The following is a 21,623-nucleotide window of genomic DNA, read 5'->3' as shown; positions in this document are numbered from 1 at the left end:
TGAGTATACACACGCGTCCGGAGAGGTTGTGTCTGGGTCCACATCTGGAGTGGTGGCATGCTGTTCTGTGGTCCTTGCATGGACATGTCTGCCATTCAGTTCTGGCAAACTGCCATAACTGAATACAGCTGTGCCTGTGTGTTTGTGCTTGTGTGTGTGTGTGTGTCTGTGTGTGTGTGTGTGAGAGAGAGAGAGCGAGAGAAAGAGAGAGAGAGAGAGTGTGTGTGTGCGTGTGTGTTTGAGAGAGAGAGAGAGTGAGAGAGAGTGAGAGAGAGGGAAACACAGGAACACTACAACTATGCCCCCCTCTCCCTCTCTTTCTCTCTCCCTCTCTCTCCAAGAACAGAAATGGTTGACCAGAAGATTGCATAGTGCTCTTCTGCACACAAAAAGAGCAGACTGGTTTCTGTGCCATTGAAACCATAATTTTGTTCTTAGCTGCCTGCGAAATGCAACTGATATGCCAATGCCATTTTCACACAGGTTAGCTCATGCCTGCCTCTTAGGAAAGTTTTAGGAGTTTTGGTTTTCTCAACAGTACATCCATTCATTTTCTGGATGGGGGGGCTAGGGCATGGTTATCATCATAATAATATTATTGGCCATAATTTTTTAGAGGAATCAGGTCTCATTTTATCCACTGATAACGTAAGTATTCATTGTAAACTGGGACAATAGATTAGTCATGTTGCATTCCAATAATACATACGAAACTATGAAGAAAATATTGTTATAGCGACAGGTATTCCGTCAAAGGGCTCAAAGGGCCCATAAACTGGGTTGGTTTGCGCAGAAGACCTGAAGGGGAGAAGGAGGAGGAAGGAATTTGTTCAGAAATCTCTCTCTCTCTCGCTCTCTCTCTCTCTCTCATCTCGGACTCCGACATGGATGAAGAGGTCACATGTTACCAATCGTCGCCGAACGGGTTAATATTGAAGAGGCGAAGTTAATGAAGTTCAGCGGTGCTAAAGAGAGAAGGCAGATATTTTGGAAAACAGACGCAACACACTGGTCAACTTTCAAAGTTACTGGGAAAGAAAGTTTGAAGTCATAAGGTAGGCTCGTAACCTCGTACGTTAAGTGACAAAAGGAAACATCGTCTAACTTTAGGCTATACCTTTGCTTTAAACTTCAAGGCGCACAGTCAGTGATGAGAAAATGTAGTGTTTCTTACGTTTACACGTGTGAACCTAAATGATAAAGTTGTGAACGTGTTAATGGGGTCACCATTTTTGCGGATTTTTAGTACTAATTATAGGGTGGTTCGTTGTTTTAATCTTCAATTGCGTTTCCGTAAACTCTTTAAATGCTTCTGTCGTCTATATTGTCGAATCTTTCTTAGGTAGGCGACGTTGTAATCCCTAGTGTTTGTATATTAGTTGCTTGTCATCGACGTTATATTGTATCGACTATTAAATTATCCGAGAGTCTCTCAGAATCATGACCCAAATTTCAGACTTGTACGCTCAGATTTCTCTTGGATCTCTAAATGTCTTTTGGGAAAGAGTGCCGAAAAAAACAGAAAAGCCGCTTTACTGTAGTCAGTTCTGTACTGTGGTCTCCAGGTATCATAACGTGTAAAAACCAATGTTAACAGGATGAAAAGATAATCAGCATTTTTTTCTATTGTTGTAGAAATAACAGGATTACATAGGATAGGTCTGCTCTGCAGAACAGGGTGCCATTAACTTTGTTATATTTGACCACTTTGAAATGATCTTGTTCTCTAGTTTATCATTTTTTTAAGGTACATATCAGTCAGATAATGGATTATGCCAAAGTCTTATTTTATTCAATGTGAGGTTAAAGATGCTTCAAGATATGGCTCCGTTGGAATTATATATATATACAAATGCCCAAACAGATAGCCGTTTGTCCTGTTTGAGGTTCCATACTCTATCATAAAAGTACATAGTTCTCATGCCAATGCATTCAATTTACATCGTCTTCTTGAACTACTCTATTTATTCTTTTTGTTGATGTTGCATAAGATTGCATCAGGTAAAATGGCAGTTTATCAAGTCTTGACTTGAGCAAGGTGTAGACACATCCATGGGTGACTGAAGGCAACGAAGGTACATTTTGGTGACAGGAGACCTAAAGGGATACCAATGAGTTTGTTCCTTCTTGGTTCTTGGCAGCTATATTGTGCTCAGTCATACCCAAGTCAGCACTTTTTTTTTGTTTTGTTTGTAAACCTGAATTTATAGCTGATTTACTCATGTGGAAGTTAGAGGGCAGCAACTACCATTGAAGACTGTTGAACAGTGTCTATAAATATATATGAAATGCTGTATAAAACAAATCATCACTATGATCGCTGTCTAATTTTCTTACCAAAGAGAGGGGGATCTATAGGCATGGCCTTTAGCATGGACAGAGCAATGACATTGTCTGAAGTAATAGTCATCAGTATTTACAAAATGTGCCAAGTTTAGTGACACAGCCGTTAGTGCTTCAGGCTGATGGGTGTATTTCTACCGAGTTGTATGTGTGACCTGTTGGCGCAAAAAGTGCTCCAGGTTGTGACGGGTCGACGGCTTCTCCCAGACCGCTCCCGCGTTCCAAAGATGCGTGCCACAGATCCTGGATCCCTGCCTGCTGTGACTTGCCGGCTCCTGCTTTTGAAGTCGGTGCTCCACAGCTGAAGTGGCTGCTGATGAAGGGTTGCCGTAAAAGACGAGCGGAAAAAAGGAGGTTCAGCCGTGGAGTGAGAGGGACCCAACAGATGTTCCCCCTCAGCTCCCTGTCCTCTCTGCAGCCATGGCAACATGGCTGAACCCAGCCAGAGGGCACCTCGCGTGCGTCTACTGCTCTCAGTTCAGCCTACTGAGGTGTAAGTCTGCACACCTGATTGTGCCTCAGCTGATGCTGGAACGTCTGAAAGGCGCTCTTTGTTTTATTGACGGGAGTGATCCGAAGGTACTCTCTGTGGAGCATTTCAGACTGCGATTTCTTGGATTTTGGATGAGGAATTGTCAGGCTTATTTGTAATCTATAGCCTACTAGGAAGGCTTCTGTTTTTCAACTCCAGCCAGCAGGAGGTGAAGTAGTGCTTTCTTCAGCAAGAACATTTGCATACAGTGGTTTGTATCATTGGCAGGTCTGGCTGTCAGTAGCTCCTAGCTGTTGAGACAGCCTCTTGTGTAGCCAGCTCCCAGAATCCTCATGGCCTTTCTGATGAGAGATTCCATAGGCTTAGAAAGGGGTGTATGCAAAATGCACATGGAACCTTCAGCTGTTACGCAACTAGTTCCCTATAGAAGACTTTAATACCTGCATCAGTCAGGACCCTGTGGTAATATGGCACCCCACTATACATCTACACAGGGAAAAACCTCCAAGCTGTTGGGACAGCAGACTGCCGTAAAACGTGAGGATTATGCCTTGCGTGTTTCCCTCCCTTTTTTTCCTTTTTTACCTCAGTGTGTGTGTGTGTGTGTGTGTGATGTGAATGTGCAGCTCTCCCACGGCGTAATAACATTCTGTCTGGCGCCAACTCGGTGAATGATAATATTTTGTTGAGTTAATATGGCAACTTGTGTATCTAGCTGAGATGCATATAGAACAGCGCAGGTCTAATGCAGGTCAGGAAGAACTTCAGCACTTGTCCAGTTAAAGCCTCCAGATATGAGTGCACGCACACGCACACATGAACACATGTGCACATGTACACACACATGAACACATGTGCACGTACACACACACACACACACACACACACACACACACACACACACACACACACACACGGTCCTACATTCTGCGGGAGGGATGTCAGTAAGAAGTGCTGTTTTAAGAAGTGCTGTTTCAGGTATGACTCAGTACTGTTATCTGAGTGGCAGAGATTTCTGCTTTGTGCAACATTCCCTCTTGTGTATTTTCAGTCGATTTTGTGAAGTGGATTCCTAAACGTGATTTCAGGACATTAAGATGCCCTACCTCTTTCTTGCAATTGTCTGAGATGTTTAACTAGGACGGAGGTGGACAGCTATTGGTCTCTATAGTGGTTCGGTAATAGATTGGAGGAAGAGAGGAGGGACTAGGTGGGAATCGAGGGGATATATTTAAGGTCTTCGTGGAATCGAGGATCAGAGTTGAACAAGGTCTGATTTTGATTAGCTGGTCATATATGATCTGTTTTATATGTGTTATTTCATGGTGTGAGTGTAGTTGGGTATGGCTATCTAGTTCTTTTTTATTATAATTTTTTTTCAAAGTGTCCTCGATCCATATGATGGTCCAAGAGATGCGTTTTAAAAGTCTGTCTGTCTGTCTCTCTCTCTCTCTCTCTCTCTCTCTCTCTCTCTCTCTCTCTCTCTCTCTCTCTCCCCGCGCTCGGCCTCCAACTCCTCGGTGATCATGGGCACGTCCTCGCCGGTCTCGTCAACGTCGTCGTAGTCGTGGCTGGAGGTTTTTTTTCAGGAGGGACCAACTGCTGATCTGAATCCTGTCGCACTATTTGTAAACAAAAATGGCGTGTGATGAATTATTTTAAGCAAGTCGTTTTAATTTTTTTTTCAGTGTCTTTGGATACAGCATGTATCTATGAATTGGAAAGTTTTCTGTCAGTTGCCTCCAAGTTTGTCTCCACATTTGAATGTAATTTCCAGTTGTTCCACGGCCAGATCTTGTTGTTCAAATTCTGCCCCCCCCCCCCCAAATCCTCTCTCTCTCTCTCTCTCTCTCTCTCTCTCTCTCTCTCTCTCTCTCTCTCTCTCTCTCTCTCTCTCTCTCTCTCTCTCTCTCTCTCTCTCTCTCTCTCTCTCTCTCTCTCTCTCTCTCTGCCAGGGCTGAGAGGAGTCCTCCTGCAGCGGCACCATGAGCTGGAGCTTCCTGACGCGTCTGCTAGAGGAGATCTCCAACCACTCCACCTTCGTGGGCAAGGTGTGGCTCACACTGCTCATCGTCTTCCGCATCGTGCTGACGGTCGTGGGCGGCGAGACCATCTACCACGACGAGCAGAGCAAGTTCGTGTGCAACACGCAGCAGCCCGGCTGCGACAACGTCTGCTACGACGCCTTTGCGCCGCTCTCGCACGTCCGCTTCTGGGTCTTTCAAATCATCATCATCACCACGCCCTCCATCATGTACCTGGGCTACGCCATGCACCGGATCGCCCGTGCGGCTGACGAGGAGTACCATCCGCGCCGCAAGCGGGCACCGGTCGTCACCCGCGGGCCCAGCCACGACTACGACGACGTTGACGAGACCGGCGAGGACGTGCCCATGATCACCGAGGAGTTGGAGGCCGAGCGCGGGGGGAAGGGCGGGGCGGGAGCGGCGCTGGTCGTCAAGGCGGCGGCTCCCGAGGGGATGACGATGAAGCACGACGGCCGGCGGCGCATCCTGAGAGACGGGCTGATGAAGGTCTACGTGGTGCAGCTGCTGTCGAGGATCGCCTTCGAGGTGGCCTTCCTGTTCGGCCAGTACCTGCTGTACGGCCTGGAGGTGGAGCCGTCCTACGTCTGCATGCGGAGCCCCTGTCCACACACCGTCGACTGCTTCGTCTCCAGGTGGGTTGCTAGCCACATGCAGAATAGTCTGGAGGGTTTTTTTCAGGAGGGACCAACTGTTGATCTGAATCCTGTCGCACTATTTGTAAACAAAAATGGCGTGTGATGAATTATTTTAAGCAAGTCGTTTAAATTTTTTTTTCAGTGTCTTTGGATACAGCATGTATCTATGAATTGGAAAGTTTTCTGTCAGTTGCCTCCAAGTTTGTCTCCACATTTGAATGTGATTTGAATGTAATTTCCAGTTGTTCCACGGCCAGATCTTGTTGTTCAAATTCTGCCCCCCCGCCCAAATCATCTCTCTGCAGGCCCACGGAGAAGACCATCTTCCTGATCACCATGTACGTCGTGAGCGCACTCTGTCTGCTCCTCACCTTCCTGGAGATCTGCCACCTGGGCATCAGTGGTATCCGCGACAACCTGAAGGGCCGCTCAACCGTCCGCCGTTCCCGCCAGCCCCTCCACTCCTCTGGCCTCCCCAGCCAGCACGCCACCTCCCTGCTCAAGCAAGTCCCCTCTGCCCCTCCTGGATACCACTCCGTGCTGAAGAAGGACACCCCCGGCCGGCTCCGGCCCGAGTTCAGGGAACTGAACCTGAAGGACTCCGGTCGGGAGTCACCGGGGGACGAGTTGGCGGGTCGAGACCTGGAGCGCATGCGGCGGCACCTGAAGATGGCCCAACAGCACCTGGACCAGGCCTACCAGAGCGAGGAGCTGGCGCCAGTGTCGCGCAGCAGCAGTCCGGAGTCCAGCAGCAAAGCCGCTGAGCAGAACCAGCTCAACTACGCCCAGGAGAAGCAGGCCAGCACCAGCGACAAAGGTGTGTGTGTGTGTGGAAGAGAGAGACTTGCATACTGTGCATGTGTGTGACTCACTGTGTGTGTATGTTTGCTTGTGTTTCTGAACAAAAATGAGCAATTCTTTGTTGTTGGTTTCACCCCATTGTTTGATGAAGATGTGTGTGTGTGTAAGGAATGCTGTGTCTGTCATCATGTCTGTCATCAAACCCATCACAATCAGTGTATGACTCTTGTTGTCTTGACAACTTTTGAGACTCATTATTTTATCTTTTTTCTCTCAAAGGTGTCCATGCCTGAGGCCTTTGAAGTCTCGTCTGCCTTTCCATAACTCACACTGGCAATCAGGACAAAGAAGCACATTTTAAGGATGGCAGTCATAGACTTGCTGTGTGTGTGTGTGTGTGTGTGTGTGTGTGTGTGTGTGTGATGGGTTGTGTTTGTACTGGAAAAGTGCCTTGCAGTATTAAGGCCAGTGAACAGTAATGCTAAATGCACAAAGTTTAAAATGCTCCAGAGAAGAATCACAATGAGGGCCAAACCCTCTGGGGCCACAGCCAACCAGACCCTTCGAACCTTTTTCCCTTCAAGTCCCGGCGTGCCTGAACACACCCCGTCACCCCAGCCCTGCAGTGCCACAGCCTGGACTCCTGCCATTGCTGAGAGCCCTCGCATCGGCCCAAGGTGATGGCTCTGATGATTCAGTGTTTCTTTTTAAAAAAAATTCTCCTTCTTTTGAACTTTTTACATTTTGTTTGCAATAACAGCCGTGTTAGTTCTGGCTGAACAGACTCTTTCTCTCTGACCTTACTGATAGTGTGATGGCTCGAATCAAGGCATTGCAGTAATGCATGGCTGACCTGTGCTCTCCCAGAACGAAAACATTCCAAATCTTAAAGAGGAGCCAAAGGTCAGCCGTGTCTGTGTCTGTGTGCTTGTCACCTACAGTGTTACTTTTGGATGACGAGTTGACTGGTAAGAGAAATCAATGATCTGTCCTCTCATTTTAAAATTGGGCTGATTCAAGAGGGAGTAGTGTAGGTTTGAGTTGAGCAATACTTCTTAATATGGTACTTACTCCGAAGCATCTTTAGTCATTCACATTCAAAGGGCTTTGAACTTACCGTGCCTTCCAGTAGTGCCTGGGCTAAGTGTCTTGCAGAGATTTTTAGTTTTTTTTTTTTCTTCTCTGAACCAGTAAATATTACATCTGCACGTTCTCTGACGAGTTTCCCTGTGCATTTGGAGCCGATTGGCAAACTAGGAGGGATACCTGGAAAATGCTTGAATTTGTTAGCTAGTTAAGTGTTTTTTGTTTTTTTGTTATTTTGTTTAGCTAATCAACCATAACGAACAGATGGTCATGCATATCATTCCAATTTCTATATTTTTCATAGCCCATAACCCTATAGGATGGGATAAGTTCTCATTAGACCCTGTGTAAAACTGGAGACTTTGCCTTTTGCAAAAAAAATATCTTCTTTGTGTGTTTCATGTCATTATTTCAGCAATATTTTCTACAGTCTGTTGTCTTGGAAGATGAACTTTCTTGGACTGTTGTTCATAGTTTGTTTTTAATATGTTGCACATTGTGGTTTCTGGCATTTAGGTTTAATTGAGTTGATGCTGATTTGCCATATGTTTTGTATCTTGTGTGCCAGCCTTGTGGTCTAGTGATGGGCATTCTCTGATTGGTTGATTTCACACTACTCTGCCACTCAGTCCAGTAGGAAGTCCATCAGATCATTTGGCCTGGCGTCACTGAAGAGCTGCTCAATCGCCACAACATTTCGAAAGTGTGTCTTTGTCATAAAAACGTGAGAGATTATTAGTGTGAGTGCTTGTGCTTGTTAGGGAGGTGTGTGCTAGGTTGTGAATGCTTGGGGAAATGCCTGTAACTGGAAGGCTGTGGGTGTTTTTTTTTCTGTCATATGCTGGGAACAGATACTGTTCAAAATTGAGCGGAGGACAAATGCATTTCAAAATCATTGTGAGTAAGTCTAAGATGTTGCTTTATGCAAGTTGCTATTTTTGTAGAAACATATTGTAACTTGAATAGAAATGGGACAACAAAGTAATAAAAGTTGCATATTTATACATGGTGTCCTATCCTGTGTGGGGGGAGGGAGAGAGACAAACAAAAACATGGAGAACGGGTAAAACATATGGTGAGCGGGTACTTCTACATCAATCCAAAGGGTAAAGTTCTGATGAAAATTATGAATATATGTACCCTACTATCACGAACATTGTTCAAGAAGTCATATCCAGCACCAGTAATCATTCATATGTCAACGTCGCCCTCTAGTGGAGGAACTGAGCCCAACAGTTTTGGTCTAAAGAATCTTTAATGAAGTGAGACACGCTTCAATCAACAGGTATATGTCAGCTGCAGTTTCATTGTGATGTGATTATCTTACAATAATTCCATATTTTAGGGATATTAATGATGAATCAAAATATGGCTTGACTACTGAACAAGGAATGGTAAAGTAACATTAAATGTCAATGTGAATGAATGCGGCTGATCAAATACAGGTGCACTCCTCGGGTACGATGTTCGGCAGCGTCTCGTACTTGAAGGAGAAGCCTCCGTCTGAAGTGGTGGTGAAACGCAGGGACTTCATGGTGCCAGGCACCGGGGCGCAGCACTGCTTGATTCCTAGCACCAGGGTGTGCTGGGAGTTGGCACATGTGCCGTGGCAGTAGTTGAAGGTGAACTCTTTGGGGTGCACGATCCAGTTGTCCCAGCCCAACTCCGCGAATGAGATGTCAATTTTCTGGAGGTGGCAGTCGCTGCTAGGGTCTGTCTTGTCCGAAGAGGTCCGCTGGAGTAAGTTCAGAGCGGTGGGAGACCACGGGATGAGAGGCGCACGGCGGGAGCGCTCCGGGTGTCTAGTGACCGTGCGAAGGTGCACGAAGGGAGTCTTGTCTGGCTCGGAGCTTAAACACACACACTCAGAGCAGCGCACCTGCAGGATGAAAGGGCCCTCCGCTAAAGCTTGGTGAAGGTCTTTCTCCAGATGGTAAATAGTCCAACCGTCTTCGCTGCGCTTGTCCGGAGTGTCGGAAACCTTCAGAAGCTCCTGCCTGCTGGTGAGCATGTAAACTGGAGCGTTTACGGCTTCTCCCGCGTAGAACCAGAACTGGGCTGAGGTAACTGTCTCCTTGTCATCCAGAGAGGGCTCGTAGTAGTAAGTGAAGACGCCGTTGTCCGCGGTTTCAGAGGAGGAGGGAGCGTCTGGTGTATCCATACAAGTGGAATCTGTAATCAAAGATATCAACTTGTCATTGTGAGTTACTGCAACATAGTATGGACATCTCACAATGGTAGCACGGCCACATGTACAACAAAAATCCAATAGTTGTTATAGTATAAATGGTTTTTTTTTCCCCCTCAAGCTTATCACCACATAATTTCACCTGGACAAGATGAGGTCAAGAACCTTTTTCAGAGACTGATACAGAAATGCAACACGTATCTTATCAGTCCAGTATTAAGTTAGAACTATAATCGGCAACCGCAAAACAGCTATACAATATAATCCCATGGGGCATGCATCAGCATCAACGAAAACCATTTGTTTTCACGACTCCCATGCTCATAATGTTATTATCAGTGTCTGACAACATGAAAAGTATCCCTACAGAGATAGACATGTGTCTGTTTACCTCAATACATGTAAAGAAACCACTTTCTACATTTTTTTTTTTACAGTTATTCAGTTAAACAGATACAGGTCTATCTCTTTAGGGATCCTTTCCATTTAGTCAGACACTTTTACATTAAGAGACACAATTACATTATGAGCCTGTCAGTGGCGGGGAAAAAAGCGGTTTACTTTGACGCGAGTGCGTGCCCCTTAGGTTGCATTGTGTTCAAAATATTCACTTAATACTGGACAGATTTAGATTGTTTTGTCCCTAGTTAAAATGTTTACCAGAAAGATGGGAAAATAGGGCCCAGGTTTAACATCCAGGATTACGTCTCCTTTTAATACCAGCACTGATGTGTTTCATCAAAGTTTGGTCATATAATTTGGTTTACAGCTTAAAAAAAACACACATTTTAGGGTGCACTTACACTTTAATGTAGTAACCACTGAGACCAAGTTTTATTTAGCAGGCTAATTCCACGGCCTATTTATTCGAGCCATGCCAGTGTGAATCTATGCGTATGGGTGGCATTTAACAATAGATATAATAGACCACTGAAATAACTCGATCTCTCACCAGATCTGGGGAACACAATGACCTCTAAAATGTCTTTATGCTCCCTCCTGTGTGCCACGAAGTCTCCCCGACCACGCCGAGAGTTCCGCCGGTGGGTGGATGCAGTATCCGCATTCTCCACTAGGGGTCGCTTTTCTGCCGGCTTAGGTGCCTCCATTAGCCCTAAATCCTCCAAGATCCGCTTCTTCATCCAGTCCAACACCAGTTCTCGTGGGAGTTCGTCTCCTTGGCATGCTTCAGACTCCAGCGATGTCCAAAGAGCCAGGAGGCACATGACGGGGAGAAGAGTTCTGAAGAGGGTTCTGCTGGTCCACATGACTTTGTATCAACAGTATGTCCGGCTACCTTATTGAGACAGTATCACCAGTTGATGAAGGCTGTGCTGTCACTCAGTTGTATATCACAAAGTCCTTACTAGATCAGAACTTAAGGCACATTCTTTTGGTATCTACAGATATATTCAGTTGGCCTCTCTGTATAATTCCAAAATTCCAATATTAGGCACAATCCAGTCTTCAGTGTTGAGTATTTACAGACTAAGAGCTACAAAATTGCCGACGTGAAACATTCAAATGTCATGCAGAAAACGTCTATACATTCGAAAAGTTCTCCTGTTTATTGATGTCACCTTCACCAATCGTTTTCTTGCGCTAGTTCAGCCCGTGATTGCCATTCACATTATCCCAAAGGCGCACCTTCCCTACTCTCTACCCAGATGAGCTCCTGAGGACATTAATGTGGTATCTCCAGAGATGGGTCCTCTCACAGGATCTTGCCTCCGATCCCCTCCTAGTGTTGTCTGACCAGTCTAACCTTGTCCAGCCACTTTCACTCCCCACTCATGGTGTGACGCACGTTTGGGTTTCTGCCCAGAGACCTATGGAGAGACATAAATCCAGCCAGAGGAATCTGAAACTAACTTTTTTTGTCCTCGTACTGATAATGGAGGAGTCAACAGTCGTTTGACCTTCCCTGACAGTTACTGTTACATTGTTTATAAGAGAGAGACTGTCAGCGTGTTGACAAGACAATGGTGTGTGTGTGTGTGTGTGTGAGAGAGAGAGAGTGTGTGTGTGTGTGTGCTCACTAGATTTGTGACGTTTTAGACAAACCACTCTGACTTTCTACAAAGAAGAGAGTTGGGAGTGTGTTTTTGTATTGCTGAGATAGCACAAACCCAAACAGAAGATGAGGTACTGGGAAATGATAAGAGAACAGAGACAGAAAAACACTGGATGTCCATTTACACTATCTGTCTCGGTGCTGCAGTCCCACAAATAGGCCCAGCATTTGAATGTTGGTAGAGGCAGTTGGCATGACTTTAATGGTATAGCCTACGCACAGAGGCCCTTTGTTCTTCGAAGTATCTGAAGACTATAGGATTATTGGGTGCAGCGATACACAAATTTCACGATTCCACACGGTTTGATACAACAAAAAGGGTGTCAAAGCAACTCAATTATGTTGTCTTTTTTATACGGCCCTTTACACTTTACAGTCCATATAAAGCATCATCTATTTTGGATGTGACCAGGGGTGAAAACAAACTTTTTGGTCTATCAGCTACAGTAGCTGGTACATTTTTATTAGCCACTCCATTCTTTTAACAGCCACTTTTATAATTTCATTATATTGTTTCATTCCTATTAATAGTAGTTATTACATATATTTGTTTCACGAGGTCTATCAAAAGGTTTATGGGACCATTATTTACTTTCGGAAACATAATTTACAGTTGCTCGAGAAGACATTGACTGCGCGGGGTTGTGCGTCTCCTACCAGCGTTTCATTACGGACGATGGCAAATTCGGAACAACGCCAAATTTTCTACCAGCGGCCAGAAAAAGTATTACATCTGTAACATTTCAAAACCTGACATTGTTGTGAATAAGCCAGCACATTCCCAATTCCCAATCAATTTCTTTACGAATTGACAGGAAACACGTTCGTGAGCTATTTTAAATCGGCTAAAGGGGGGAGTCATCCTGTATTTGTGTTGTACAATTCTTAAGCACAGCATAATTCATGGGACCTTAGACCTCCATAGCTGACGCTGCTATCAGCAGGTGTATCCAATCAGTCCTGAGACATTTGCTGCTACTGACCTTCAAACGGTTTGCAGGGATGGGAGTGGGTGATACTCCTGCACCTGTCTCTCTGTCAGCTTTGACTAAGCATGGGGGAAAAGCATGTTATTGCTGTGTAGAGTCCTTGGCCATGAAGCTGCTTCCCTGGCTGGGGTGTTTTCAGCCCCCGCAAGGTCAGGTATCATCAGAGAGGATCCCAAACAAGACACTTAATCACTAAATAGGCTACAGCATATCCCTCTCATACCCCCACATTACATGTATTAATATTCCTTTAAATGAAAAAAAACCCTAAGTATTCAAAAATACTGTTGGGCTACCATTTTAGGCTTATTTGGTTTGAGGTGATTTGGTTGTTTAAATAGCTGAGCCCTTTTGCTTATGCCCTCCACTGTCAGGTGTGTGGTGGTGGTTGCCTGACTGGTGGCTGCCTGACGGACGCATTTCCTGGGCATGCCTTCACGGTGGTTTGGATAAAGGAAAAAGGGGACAGAGCTGGTCAAAGGGACTTCAATTACAGTACACAAACAATGGTAAAATCATTAAAAAAATCATTCTATTCTTTTTATGGCCCAAAATTCGATGTAAATATTAATGTAGTTGAACTACCAGCAAGCTACTGCAAAATGTAGTTACACTGCTAGCTAGTTTGATCATATGTAGTTCACTACTCTCCAACACTGCTAAACTACATCTACAACTAGCTGACAATGACTTGAGCTGATATGCACAACTCTTCAGCTATGAGACTGTGCTACTGTGCTTGAGCTCTGGCGCTGTGCAGCATGCTGGTTCTGACGTGCAGTACACACAGGCGGCGTTATGTCTCTCTCTCTCTCATGCTACTGTGTAACTAGAGTGGCCCCATGACGCCACTGAGACGGCGGGCCGAGTCGGTCAGCCTTGTCCGTGACCAATGAACGATTTGTCACATTAGCTTGGCCCCAGTCCCCTGTCTCTTCACTGCCTATAGGTCTGGCTGGCTGCCACCATTTTGTCAGAGTGGAATAAACCCCATGAATAATGTCACTGTAATATTGATTTCGTATTTGAGTTGCTATATTAGATATGATGTAAATGTTGAGCTCTCAGTGTTCGGCTTGGGTGTTACAATAAGAGTCATCCAGTAATTGACAAATCTAATGAATTCAGACAGTGAGAAAAAAGTTCAGATAACATGATTAGCACCACCAGAAATGAACAGCAGGGGGCGGACATATGCTGCTTGGTACATCCCTTTGTGACCTTTAAAAATGTTAATGTGAAGGGTTAGAACGAAGGTCTCTTTAAACATAAAACATGTTCATTGGACTTGTAATGTTCATCAAGAGAAACAAGGATGCTTTTCCTGGTAAAGTGCCCAATAAGTGTTTCCTCTACACACACTTTCACGTTAGTAACTGTTTTCACCTGAAATGGTCATAAATCCTCATAATCATGTGAAGTTACCATAATGTTAACCAAAGACCATACAACTATCAGAGAGCACTTTCCCTGTTCTTGGTCGTTTTTTTTTACTTTGATGAATGTGCAAATAGTGATGTCCTTCATTTAATATCTGAGTTTTCTGAGAAACAGGAACTTGCAGAAATAACTAAAGACGAAAATATTCCTACACAGTAGAAACATTCAAAAAGACCTTTGTTGAGATGCTTTGCCTCAAAAATACTGGACACAATAAAATACTTAAAAAAGACCATGCAGAAATGCCTTGCCAAAAACACATTTTGGTGTATAACAATACATTTCGATTAAAATAAATAAATAAATGAAATAAAAAAAAAAGCACAAACAATTGAACACGTGAGTTTCAAGTGCTCAGGCAGCAGTGCGTTGATCTGATCCGGTGGTTGGTTGCTATCTTTGCCCAGTGAATCACAGCCCACTCATGCAGACTCTGTGTTCCGTCAACCAGAGCCTCAGCACACCGGCCGCTCAGGGACAGGGCTGGAGGGAGGGGTCGGGTGTGTGTGCGTGCGTGCGTGTGCGTGTGCGTGTGCGTGTGCGTGTGCGTGTGTGAGTGACTGAGTGACTGTGTATATCTGTGTGCCTGTGCATTTATATCAGGGTCTGTGTTTGTGTCTCTCTCTCTGTGTGTGTGTGTGTGTGTGTGTGTGTGTGTGTGTGTGTGTGTGTGTGTGTGTGTGTGTGTGTGTGTGTGTTTGTGTGTGTGTGTGTGTGTGTCTGTGTGTGTTTGTGGGTGCATATGTGCTAGTGGATGGGGGGGCGGGGGGCAGTGTGGGGCCGCCCAAAAAATGTGACCTATTCTGGGCACAGCTGTCACTTTGAAGCTGGTAGGAATCTTTTGTCACCTCCACAGGGAGTCAGCACGTGAAAGAGAGAGAGAGAGAGAGGTAGAGAAATAGAGAGAGAGAGGGAGAGAGAGAGAGAGAGGGAGAGAGAGAAAGAGTAGGACAGAGACGGGCAGAGCCCCTAAAATCCATTTTGAAAAGAGTGAAGTTGAGTTGACTGTGGAGCTTTTGGAAGCTGACTGACAGAGAGCTTAGCATTGGAAAGGAGGCTGGAAAAAAGAGAACAGTCTGTATGGAGCCAGACCCCGTCTGAAAGAGCAGGGGTCAGAACCGAGAGAGAGAAAGAGAGAGAGAGAGAGAGAGAGAGAGAGAGAGAGAGAGAGAGAGAGGGGGATAGAGAGAGATAAGTGGAAGTCTGGGAGTGACTCTATGTCTCAGTGACATTGGTGTTCCAGCAGCTGGTAAACAGAGACCCGGAGCCTTCTGTCTTGCTGAGCTCTCCTCCTCTTGGAGTGGCGAGACCGGGACCTGCTAATGCTTCATGATCCGAAGGTCTTAGAACCTGAGGCAAGCTGATCAGGGAAAGCCCCTGCACATTGCAGTGCAGTAATAAGCCAAAGGTAATCAGTTTTTTTCCCTTTTCAACACTTCAAGGGCACTAGCTTTTTAACAAGAGAAGAAAGCACTTAAGTAACGACAACAGTAAACATTTGCTAATGCTTCATCCTCAGTTATGTATTGCATCATACAGAATGAATTAGTCTTTTAATAAATGGATAAATACTACTAATAATAAGATAAGGCTTAATACATACTTAAAGTTTAATACATAATGATATGTATATGAAAGACCATGACTAAAAGCTTTTGTTGTTGTGCTGGTTCTAACATCATAATCCAATATGTGCAGATAGTTGTGGCGGTGTACAGCTGGGACCATGGAAAGGGGATCTTGGGTGGTTTATGAGAGGCAGTCGGAGACGTTGGAGATGGACACGCAGTGGGCCTTCATGCCAACACACAATAACTAATCAAACCCTGGAGGTCTCTCATTGATGCCAAGTGGGCACACCACAGCTTGCGGAAAGTTGGCACTTTTGATTTTGCCATGCGAAGGGCACAGTTTCCCTCGAGAACCGTACCAGAGAGAGTTGTGATGCCCTCTGCAAGGGGACCTGAAAGTGTGGACCTTTTGGGCCAGGATCGGCCTGCTTCGGCGCCGCCCGTCTTCCTACGCAAGCTCAAGCGCGGTGCCGTGGCGACTGGGTGTGACGTGCGTCTCCGGGTGTCGGTCGGGGGCTACCCCGAGCCCGCACTCCACTGGTACCATGGCGACATGCCGGTCGCTAGCAACGAGCGGGACCCAGGTGGACTGTGGATCAGAGACTGCCAGCCCTCCGACGGAGGCCTCTACACCTGCGTCGCAGTGAATGCTCGGGGGGAGGCCAGGAGCAGTGCTGTGCTGGCCGTGCTGGACCTGGGAGAGGGTAAGATGAGCTAAAGCTAAAGCTATGATGACTATGTGAAATTGCATAAAGAATTAGCAAGTCTTCAGCGTGCCAGATCAGGGTTAAACATATTTCAGTCTCAGTTTATTTCTGACAGGGGGAAAAAAAGTCTAGAGAACTTTTATAGTGACAGCAAGGGTTAAATGTGCCATTATTATCTGATTAGTATATGATGACAGAGAGGTAGACATATTCCCTGGTTCTTTCCCACTAAAAGCAACTTAAGAGGTGTTGACTGTAAATGGAATCAGTGTGCAAAAGAACGTTTCTGAAATGCATCTAAAATTGGGGTGAGACCGGAGTACACCACAGTCAGTCACATGAGCCCTCAGATGTAATCTGCAGAGACAGATCATTAGTCATGCCGCCTTCATTTATCAGTTGCAATAGCAAAGAAAAGTGGATGTTCCAGCATCTGTCTGTGCATACGTATGTGTGTCGATGGTCCCCAGGTAAAAAATTAACAATAAATTGCATGACAGACTGAGCTGGATGCTCTACCTTAAAAATGAGGGTGTCTAGGACAAATGTGACCAAGACTTTTTAAAGGTGAAAGGGTCACTTATCTAAGCATGCACTCACAAACGGTGAATATGATGACCTAAGAATGACCATTTCCAAACACTAGTGTTTTGATATTACCTAACTTACCAAGTACAACCACAGCATAATTTAGTTTTTTAATCTCCATCACCCTGAATGTAACATTAAACCACAAATGCTACTCTCCTGTAGCCTGTAGACAGGTTCTGTGACCCCGACCTCCCCCATTTTTCACTCTAGCCGCTAAAACGTTTTGGTTTGTCCCTGGGGTGGACTGAGTGGTCTCGCGCTGTGTGATAAAAGACTAAGACCTAGTCACCACTATTTATTTCCTCCAGCGCGTGACTCACTGAGAGTGCTGAATCACGGCATGATGCTCAATGATGCTCAGTGATGCTCAGTGCCGTGAGGCGTGTGGTGTGTGGCGTCACCATAGAGGCCAGATCATAATCACTGTGCTGGGCAGGCTGGCTGGCTCGCAGGCGGCTGAAGTTTGGGCACAGCTGAGGCCGGGTATGGGTTCCTTCTCTCACACCCACCATGGGCCTATCGTGACCTTTGGCTGAGTGTGGTGTCTGTCTATCTGTAATGTACACACACACACACACACACACACACACACACACACACACACACACACACACACACACACACACACACACACACACACACTCTCAATCACTCTGTCTCTCTCTCACACGCAGACTTTCTCTCTCATATGCACATACACACACACATATACAAACATAGGTTCACTCACACAATCACACACCCACACCCACACACACACACACACACACACACACACACACACTGGTGAAAGTCAACTTTGCGTGACAATCCTCAGTCATGACTGAGCAAGGGTTACAGCTGTCTGATCTGTCACCACTTTGCTCCCTCTCTCTCCAGCTCTCCATCTCTCTACCTCCCTCTCTTTTTCTCTCTCCATCTCTCCCTCCCTCTCTCTCTCTCTTTCTCTCTCTCTCCATCTCTCTCTCTCCCTCCCTCTGCCCCCTGACCTCTCTCTCCCTCCCTCTCTATCTCTCCAGATATTTATGTGCTGGTATGTGCTATGTATCTGGTTTCAGCTCTTTACTCTAGTATACATCATACGCTATAATAGCTCCACTACATAGACATACCTCAGGCTTTATTGTGTCTGAGTCAATCTCTGTGAGGAGGAGGGTACTGGTGGAGGTGGTGGTGGAGGTGGTGGTCATGACGACAGCAATGATGTCAGTGTCGATGATGATTGTAATGAAGTATGTCTAAATTCAATGAATGTGTGTGTGTGTGTGAGTGTGTGTGTGTGTGTCCATGGCAACAGGATAGTTGTAGTGGAGAACTTCAGGTTACACAAACAGGCATGTCAATCAAAACTGCTGTTAATACAAATGGATGCATATTGTCCCGTGTGAACGTTTTTGAAAGCATTTTTTAAGCATTTTTGGCATGCATTTGGTTGCATGATGTATGTCCACATGATAAATGTGTGTGTGTGTGTGTGTGTGTTTGTGTGTGTGTGTCTGTGTGTAAGTTTGTCTATGTGTGTGTTCACACACCACAAGAGTGTGAGTGTGTTTATGCACAAGGCAGCACATTTCCCCTGCAGGCGTGAAGGTCGGCTCTTCCCTGAGTGTAATCTGCTGGTATTAGTGTAGAGGCTGGGCACCAGAGGGGTGCAGGAGAGGTGTATTATGTGCATCCCGAAATAGCCCCCTCAGACCCACTCACTGTCCCCGGGCAGGCAGAGCAGTTTTTGGGGTGTCCACGGACGGGACTCGGGGGGGCCCTGGAGATACCCTGAGAGTGGGGAGGACAGAGCAAGAGAGCGACAGAGGAGGTGTGTGTGTGTGTGTATGTGTGTGAGTCTGTGTTTTTGGGGGGAAGTAAAGAAGTCTGCGGAGAGATATTCATCGAGGAGGAATCATGATTAGGAGAGAGCTGCTGGATGCGAGGAAGGCTTTGAGGAGCGTCCGGAGGGACAGTTTTGGGGGGCCCAGCAAGAAGAAACAGAGAGGTGAGCTGCGTTTGGCGTCTGTCAGGGCTCTGTTTACGCCAGCGTTATGGACATAACAGAAATAATACCCAACCCTACACAACACAACACATACATTAAAGAAACAACCTAAAGGAGAGGCATTAATGTCTGTATCCATCCTCTCCTTCTATGTCAGTTTCATGCACACATTTGCATCTCTATGTCTATATGTGGATCTCTATCTTTGTCTTACACACACACTCACACACATAACACACACAACATACACACACACAACACACACACACACACACACAACTGGGACTCACATGACCCCTGTTGCCAGGGGTGTCAGTGAAAGTGATTTTGTGAAATGTGTCATAAGTTTACAACAGGACTCCGTTTCATGGCTGTTACTCAACCATGAAAGGCTCAGAGGCCGCCGGGTGTCTATATGCAAATGCTCTTGTTTCATTTCTATCCCTCCTCAGAGCAAATCAATCTCAGAGGCACTGAAGCCACACAGCCCCATGAGACAGCTGGAGGCTTGCATTATTACACTGATTCATGAGCAGAACGACGAGCAAACCTGCCCAAAATACTCTTGAATCGTGAATCAGACACCTGAAAGAATAATTGAAGGTGTATGGGCCATGTTTTATTGATTAAGAATGCTATGGTATGGGGTGGTCATTTACATAAGTTAAATAATTAATGTTAGTCGCTCAAGGTTAATGAAGTGAAAATTGTTGTATTTCGGTTACCCAGTCGGATTTAGTCTTCAACTAAATCTGTGAGAAATGCATCAAAGAGATGACTGGATAGTCTAGTCTCTTGCGTGCCTCGTGTCACATAAGGCCTCAATGACTGGATAGGGATGGAGCAAATGTTCTAGTACTATTACAGTTCTAGCTCCAGTTCCATTAGTGAATACTATAAGCAGGCTTACATTCTGAATTAGAAGCAAAATGGGTGACAATGGTCTTTCGAGCACGATCATTATGCTTTCACTTCATGTTGAATCTTCGGGGGCAATGGATGACATTTCCATGTTCTACCCCCTGCAGCTAATCACTATTTGGCAGGGAAGCCAGAAAATGGCTTTGTTTGATTTCCGGCTCTTGGGCGCTGGATGAAAGAGGACCTTTGACATGCTGATATTTACTGCAACATCAATGGGGCTGCGTTTTGAAATAGGGAGCTTTTCATAACCTGGGGAAAAGAAAGAAGTGTCTCCAGTAAGCTTGCGTGTAATTCATATTAACTGGGTTATAATCTCTATCGTGGAATGTCTGTTTTACACTAGCTGTCTTGCCAGTTATAGGCATCGTACTGTAATGCTTAAAATGGACACGTCTTGGTTGGTGTGTAAGACTAGCCTGTGTTCTGTAGGCTGACATACTGGGGAGTCTGCCTATTCTTAGAGAGACTATGCCAGTATTTTTGTGACAGAGGACGAGACGGTTTTGGATGTGTCGGCTGAACTTTGACATCTGTTTGCCAGGGTATCATATATTCAAGCTGCATGCTTCTCTGAATGGTTGTCAGTCTTGGAGTCCTACACTTGGGTTCTTAATCAGGAGAACGTCTGATAAAAATGCACTTTATTTAAAGTGTAATATGAGAATTTTAAGGTTCAGGGTATGGCACTGTATTTTGAGATTGGGGATGTCTGGCAGAAACAGGCTTTTGCCACTTTGGCTCACAGTAGTAATTTGAATGTATGGCAGATGACATCAATCCATAGTTATGTCCTGACTTGTTTTCTTACTGTAATAACTTGGAAACAGGGACAACACACATTTGAGTGTAATGCAATGTACTTTATGACAATATACTACACATTATACAGTATATCGTTCTCCAATGATAATATTTAATATTTGTATTTGTTATAAACAGGTAATTGACACTAGTTTCTTTCAAGCTTGCACATTGTTGCACTATCACCATTGAAACATAAAACTTTATTATTAACCACACACAGCATTCCGGACTGATACTGACTGGGCGGGATGGCAGGGATCTTATACACAGACATAACACACAGGGCAAGGGTAGACAAAGACTCTAATACACGAGGAAAACTACACCAGGACATTACACATAACACACAGACTAAATAACAAGAGAATTACACACTAGTTACGCAAACTCACATGGGCACATTCTGAATTTGTATACTAATCACAGAAGTAACATTGACTTGGAACTCCTAGGATCGCAGGAAATACATTACATCACGCACACTCACAGAAGCACAACATTCTGGCACGCTCCAATAGATAGACTGTATCAGGACGCTATTATGTGTCTACATGCATTGTGTCTTTAGTTATGATCCATATCCTTATTGCTACAGACCAATTCTAATCTTCAGCTTTTAAACATCTTTTTGTTTCGAATGTGTTCTTACTCAGAAAAGTACAATGCCATCTGGGATCACATTAGCATTGTACCCTTTATATCATTTTTGTTTTACCAGGATGTTCCTGTTATGATTCATAACAGTTGAAGCAGTGTGGTGGACCACTTAAGGTCTTATGAAACCCTTGTGAACTGAATAATTCATATCCACATTGCTGAAACCATATGTTAAGGGCATTTGAAAGTCACATACTGTACCTCTTTGTGTAGACATGTCTTAAAGTCTGCTCAAAGTTTTGCTAATGTTTTGCTAATGTTTTCTTGCTACTGAGGAACTGG

General features: G+C 45.0%; 3 protein-coding genes across 5 annotated transcripts in view; 2 read left to right on the top strand and 1 right to left on the bottom strand.

The window, feature by feature from the left end:
* Positions 1-945: 945 nt before the first annotated feature.
* On the top strand, positions 946-8,410 carry LOC105894548 (gap junction gamma-1 protein-like). Its single transcript, XM_012821065.3, has 4 exons — positions 946-1,055; positions 4,792-5,516; positions 5,825-6,336; positions 6,600-8,410. Exons 2-4 carry the CDS (start codon positions 4,822-4,824, stop codon positions 6,611-6,613), a joined length of 1,221 nt encoding a protein of 406 aa, XP_012676519.2. The 5' UTR covers positions 946-1,055; positions 4,792-4,821; the 3' UTR covers positions 6,614-8,410.
* Positions 8,411-8,642: 232 nt separating this feature from the next.
* inha (inhibin subunit alpha) lies at positions 8,643-11,438 on the bottom strand. The gene is made up of 2 exons (XM_012821064.3): positions 10,547-11,438; positions 8,643-9,578 (listed from the first exon to the last, which is right to left on the bottom strand). The coding sequence occupies exons 1-2, from the start codon at positions 10,860-10,862 to the stop codon at positions 8,842-8,844; spliced, it is 1,053 nt and encodes a 350-aa protein (XP_012676518.1). The 5' UTR covers positions 10,863-11,438; the 3' UTR covers positions 8,643-8,841.
* A 3,431-nt stretch (positions 11,439-14,869) lies between these two features.
* spega (striated muscle enriched protein kinase a) overlaps positions 14,870-21,623 on the top strand; it is a 46,535-nt gene continuing 39,781 nt past the window's right edge. For 2 of the 3 annotated variants that reach the window (XM_031559058.2, XM_031559057.2), the window contains exons 1-2: positions 14,872-15,505; positions 15,796-16,372. In XM_031559058.2, the coding sequence (XP_031414918.1) occupies positions 15,994-16,372 (379 nt within the window). In that variant the 5' untranslated portion in view covers positions 14,872-15,505; positions 15,796-15,993. Of the gene's footprint in view, positions 15,506-15,795; positions 16,373-21,623 lie in introns of all 3 variants that reach the window. The other variant, XM_031559055.2, reaches the window with a different exon arrangement.

The sequence above is a fragment of the Clupea harengus genome, chromosome 21, assembly GCF_900700415.2.
Source record: "Clupea harengus chromosome 21, Ch_v2.0.2, whole genome shotgun sequence".
NCBI lineage: Eukaryota > Metazoa > Chordata > Actinopteri > Clupeiformes > Clupeidae > Clupea > Clupea harengus.
The sequence above is the reverse complement of the archived record's forward strand: the minus strand, read 5'-3'. Positions and strand labels throughout refer to the sequence as shown.

Excerpts from the sequence above, each read along its gene's own strand:
- LOC105894548 (XM_012821065.3), top strand. The coding sequence starts at position 4,822 with ATGAGCTGGAGCTTCCTGACGCGTCTGCTAGAGGAGATCTCCAACCAC. Across the intron at positions 5,517-5,824 it reads GTCGACTGCTTCGTCTCCAG|GCCCACGGAGAAGACCATCT; the intron begins GTGGGTTGCTAG and ends ATCTCTCTGCAG.
- inha (XM_012821064.3), bottom strand. The coding sequence starts at position 10,862 with ATGTGGACCAGCAGAACCCTCTTCAGAACTCTTCTCCCCGTCATGTGC. Across the intron at positions 9,579-10,546 it reads CATTGTGTTCCCCAGATCTG|ATTCCACTTGTATGGATACA; the intron begins GTGAGAGATCGA and ends CTTTGATTACAG.